The 4,744-nt window shown below is 53.6% G+C and overlaps 1 protein-coding gene across 1 annotated transcript; it reads right to left on the bottom strand.

Annotated features, from left to right (window-relative positions):
• Positions 1-2,910: 2,910 nt before the first annotated feature.
• On the bottom strand, positions 2,911-4,483 carry TMEM203 (transmembrane protein 203). The gene has a single exon (XM_080980074.1). It carries the CDS (start codon positions 4,461-4,463, stop codon positions 4,047-4,049), a length of 417 nt encoding a protein of 138 aa, XP_080836200.1. The 5' UTR covers positions 4,464-4,483; the 3' UTR covers positions 2,911-4,046.
• Positions 4,484-4,744: the final 261 nt, after the last annotated feature.

The raw sequence follows: 4,744 nt of genomic DNA, 5'->3' as shown, positions 1-4,744 counted from the left end.
TCTGGCTTCTGTGATAGCTGCGCAGCCTGCATTCGCTCCATAAGACGCACACACATTTCCCCTTTCTTTCTAGGAGGGAAAAAGTGAGTCTTATAGAGCAAAAAATACGGTACTTAACCTGAGGTACCACTGTACCTGCTAATTCCTGGCATCCATTTGAAATGGCAAATACCTTGATTCCAGAATTCATAGTCAAGGATTCATACATAGATATCTGCTTTGTTCACACAGATATCTGCTCTGTGACAGGTCAGTTCAGAAAGTTCTCCAAACATGTTAAACTAGTTTTGCAGAGGGGAGGCCCTGGAAGAATTCCTGCTCTGTGACTGGAGGTCAGCGGGAGGCTAAACATGGTTTTAGACTTGCTCTCCATACTATTTCAGACTTATGCACTTATGTATCTGTGTTTTCCCAGCAGTGATGTATGGAAGTGAGAGCTGGACCATCAAGAAGGCTGATCGACGAAGAATGGATGCTTTTGAATTCTGGTGCTGGAGGAGACTCTTGAGAGTCCCATGGACTGCAAGAAGATCAAACCTCTCCATTCTGAAGGAAATTAGCCCTGAGTGCTCACTGGAAGGACAGATCCTGAAGCTGAGGCTCCAAGACTTTGGCCACCTCATGAGAAGAGAGGACTCCCTGGAAAAGACCCTGATGCTGGGAAAGATGGAGGGCAGAAGGAGAAGGGGACGACGGAGGACGAGATGGTTGGAGAGTGTTCTCGAAGCTACGAACATGAGTTTGACCAAACTGCGGGAGGCAGTGGAAGACAGGAGGGCCCGGCGTGCTCTGGTCCAGGGGGTCACAAAGAGTCGGACACGACTAAACAACAACAATAACAAATCTGTGTTTACTTTGTGCTGTGCAAGGACTGTCAGCAGTCAATCGGCTTTGGCTCTGCGCAACGGCCTTTGTGGGTTTCCTTTCCTTTGAATCATGACTGGTGGTTAATGTTGAAACAGGAAAGAGGCTCTGGGGCTGCCAGCTGCGTAGGTGGCAGCGAAAGCAGATGTTTAGGGTGGTGCAACAATGGCTGAACCTCAGCAGCCACAGTCCAGGGTCACCCCAAAGGGCAGGGGATGGGGGCAGCAGCAACAGGCCCCTTGTCACTGGCACCCCAGGGCCTGCTGTAGTCGATGTTGGTAATACGATCGTAGCATCACAGACTTGTAAAGTTGGAAGCGCCTCCCAAGGTTCCAGCTCACAGCCAAAGAATCTCCTACAGATGTCCTCCCAACCTCAGTTTAAAAGCCACCTGTTTTTTAAAAAATACAGGGAACCCCTGATTTGCATAGGGGTTGCATTACAGGTCATTGCGTGTGATAGCAGAGCATGCATAAGCCTGCCCTTCCATTTTCCGGCCACTTCCCGGTTGCCGTGATGAATATGTGCACAATCGCACGTTATTTGGACGCGCATGAATTGCTCGTTGCCTGTGTTGTAATTTTATGTTGTGAACCAACCTGAGAGCTACAGGTGAAGGGTCATATACAAATTTAATGAATAATACACAGAGCCTAGGACTTGCCGATCAGAAGGTCGGCGGTTTGAATCCCCACGTTGCTCAGTCCTTGCTCCTGCCAACCTAGCAGTTTGAAAGCACGTCAAAGTGCAAGTAGATAAGTAGGTACCGCTCCGGTGGGAAGGTAAAAGGTGTTTCCGTGCGCTGCTCTGGTTCACCAGAAGCGGCTTAGTCATGCTGGCCACATGACCTGGAAGCTGTACGCCGGCTCCCTAGGCCAGTAAAGCGAGATGGGCGCCGCAACCCCAGAGTCGGCCACGACTGGACCTAATGGTCAGGGGTCCCTTTACCTTTAAATCGCTCGTTGCCTGTGTTGTAATTTTATGTTGTGAACTGAGATCTGCAGATGAAGGGCTGTATACAAATTTAATAAATAATGATAGCAACATCTAGCTCAGAACTGGGAGGGCTGTAGCTGAGGGGCAGAGTGTCTGCTTAGCACGCAGAAGTTCTCAGGGTTCAGTCCCCGACAGGCCCTCCAGGAAGTGCTGCGGAAGATTCCTTGTACAGAATCCTGGACAGCTGCTGCTCATCATTGCAGACGATACTGAGCTAAACTGATCCAACAGTCCAACTCAGTTTAAAGCAGCTCCCAGTGTTCCTTTTTAATGCAGCCCTTTATCTGTATAAAGCCCTTTATCTGTATAAATCTGTACCTGTATACCTGAAGGAGCGTCTCCAACCCCATCGTTCAGCCCGGACACTGAGATCCAGCGCCGAGGGCCTTCTGGCGGTTCCTTACCTGCGAGAAGTCAAGTTACAGGGAACCAGGCAGAGGGCCTTCTCGGTAGTGGCACCCGCCCTGTGGAACGCCCTCCCATCAGATGCCAAAGAGATTAACAACTACCCGACATTCAGAAGACATCTTAAGGCAGCCCTGTTCAGGGAAGTTTTTAATTTTTAACGCTGTACTGTTTTTAACACTTGATTGGGAGCCGCCCAGAGTGGCTGGGGAAACTCAGCCAGATGGGCTGGGGTATAAATAATAAATTATTATTATTATTATCTGTAATCATGAGTGCTAGAAACTTGGCTTTATTTGAAGCAAAGAACCACAACTCAGGGACAGTGCACCTGCTTTGAACGTAGAAGGTGTAGAGGATCGGTCGGCATCTCCCAGCTGGGGCTGGAAAAGATGACTGGTCTGAAATCCTGGGGAGAGTTGCTGCTGTTGGCAGCCTGTGAAGGCAACACTGACCAAAATGGACCACAATGGCCTGACTCAGTATAAGAGAGCCTCCTGTGCTCCTGTTTTTCTCTTAACCTGACTGGCAGGAGGGGCTCTCTGGGGATTCAGGTGGGGGAAATGACCAGCCTTACCTAGAGATGCTATCAGGGAAGAAAGTGAGCCAGGGGGCTTTGGCATGTAACACAACTGCAGGCCCTCATTTTTGTATTCTTTAAACTTTTATTGTTTTTCTAAACAAACTGGTGCCATCCCTCCACTCTCAAGTATCTTTCTGGTATCAGGGCAGACTTGAAAGGGCCGGAAGGCTTCATTTCATTCCTGGTGGTACAATGATAAAGTGTCCTAAAAAATAAATAAATTGCAAAACTGCACATGTTCAGAGGACGCTGGCAAACTTGTTTTTGCTCTATGATACCAGGAATGTAGGAGCTGGCGGGATGCACGCAATGGCCATTCCAGGATGGGGAAAGATATCCACAGAATCATCACAGAGTTGGAAGGACCCCCAAAGTCCTCTAGTTCAACCCCCTGCAATTCAGAGATCGCTGCTAGTATTTCTCCCAGGTTGTGAGTTTTTATTCTTAAATAACTACCCCAGGAGTGCAACCTTTTTTGGGGGGAGGGAGGGTCCGATAGGCTCACGGGGCGGCAAAGGGTCCGAGGGCAGCACTGCAGGGTCCAAGCGAGGACGCAAAAGCAGTCACCCCGGTACATGCCGGGCGGACGCAGTTCCTTGCCGTGATGGCGCAGTGGGAAGGAGCATCAGGATGCTTTGGGTAAGTGGCCGTGGAAGAGGAGCTGAGCCCTGCCGCTGCCTCCTCTGTCTAGGCGGGTCCTGAGAGCTCAGCCGGCCAGAGTTGTGTTTGTGTGTTTGCTTTGCGTTGCTCTCCTCCACCTCCTCTCTGTGGCACAGTCCAGAGCGCTCTGCTGGTGTGGCAGGTGTGGACAGCATTCTTGCTTGGTCTCGTCTCTCTCTCCTCCGCCTCCTCTCCCAGGTGTATGGTGGGGGTGTTTGTTGCTTTGCTCTCCTCTGCCTCTTCTCCCTGGGCCAGATCCAAGCGCTCAGCTGCTGCTGCATGTGTGCTTTGCTTTCTTCCGCCTCCTTTCTCTGTGCTCAGCCGCTGCTGCAGGTGGATGTGGGGTGTGTGTGTGTGTCTTGTGTGCTTGCCTTTCTTTCGGTTTCTTTCCCTTGCCTTGCTTTGCTTCTTTCCTTTGCCTTTCTTTCCTCTTCACTCCCTTTGCCTTCCTCTCCCTTCCCCGGCCTTATATTTCGCTTTCGCCGTCCTCCTCCTGGCTGTGCTTCTTCCTTCCCTCCCTCCCTCCCTCCCCGGGCCCCTAGTTGACCCTGCAGGCCCGGATCATCAGCAGCTGCAGCAGGATGAAGACGGGCGAGAGCAGCAGCCCGAACCACAGCTCCCGGCTCTGGCCCGCCAGCTTCTGGCCCAGCAGCACCTCGAAGACGAACTTGAGGCTCAGCAGCGTCAGCACCCACAGCAGCCGCAGCACCGCCAGCCGCTTCTCGCCGTCCTGGAAGAGCCGCACCGACACGATGGTGCTGAAGTAGGCGCTCAGCCCGTCGGCCGCGAAGAAGGCCGCCAGCACCGCCCACCAGCTCAGCGCCGCCCCGGACGCCCCGCCGTCCGCCTTCAGCACCAGCAGCGCCGACGCCGCCAGCAGCGCCAGCGCCTGCAGGAGGAGCTCCAGGGGCGCGAAGCCCAGCCACTGAACCAGCTCCCGCAGGGAGAACAGCATCGCCGCCGCCGCCGCCTCAGGCAGGGGGACAAACCGCCGCCGCCGCCGCTCTGCGCCTGCGCGGAGGAACGCTTCCGCTCGCCGAAGGCGGCTTCCGGCGCGCCGAGGGTGAAATAGGGCGGGGACGGAATCGCCTCAGGAGGAGAAAGGAGGCTCTGCGCCTGAGCAAAGGGGCGCTTCCGGTCGCCGAAGGCCGTTTCCGGCGCGCCGCGGGTGAAATGAAGCAGGGACGGAATCGCCTCAGGAGGAGAACCGAGGCTCTGCGCCTGCGCAAAGGGGCG

This window comes from Podarcis pityusensis, assembly GCF_964106645.2.
Source record: "Podarcis pityusensis genome assembly, chromosome: 13".
Classification (NCBI taxonomy): Eukaryota; Metazoa; Chordata; class Lepidosauria; order Squamata; family Lacertidae; genus Podarcis; species Podarcis pityusensis.
The sequence above is the reverse complement of the archived record's forward strand: the minus strand, read 5'-3'. Positions and strand labels throughout refer to the sequence as shown.

Bases quoted from the DNA above. Each gene is read 5' to 3' on its own strand.
- TMEM203 (XM_080980074.1), bottom strand. From the start codon at position 4,463: ATGCTGTTCTCCCTGCGGGAGCTGGTTCAGTGGCTGGGCTTCGCGCCC.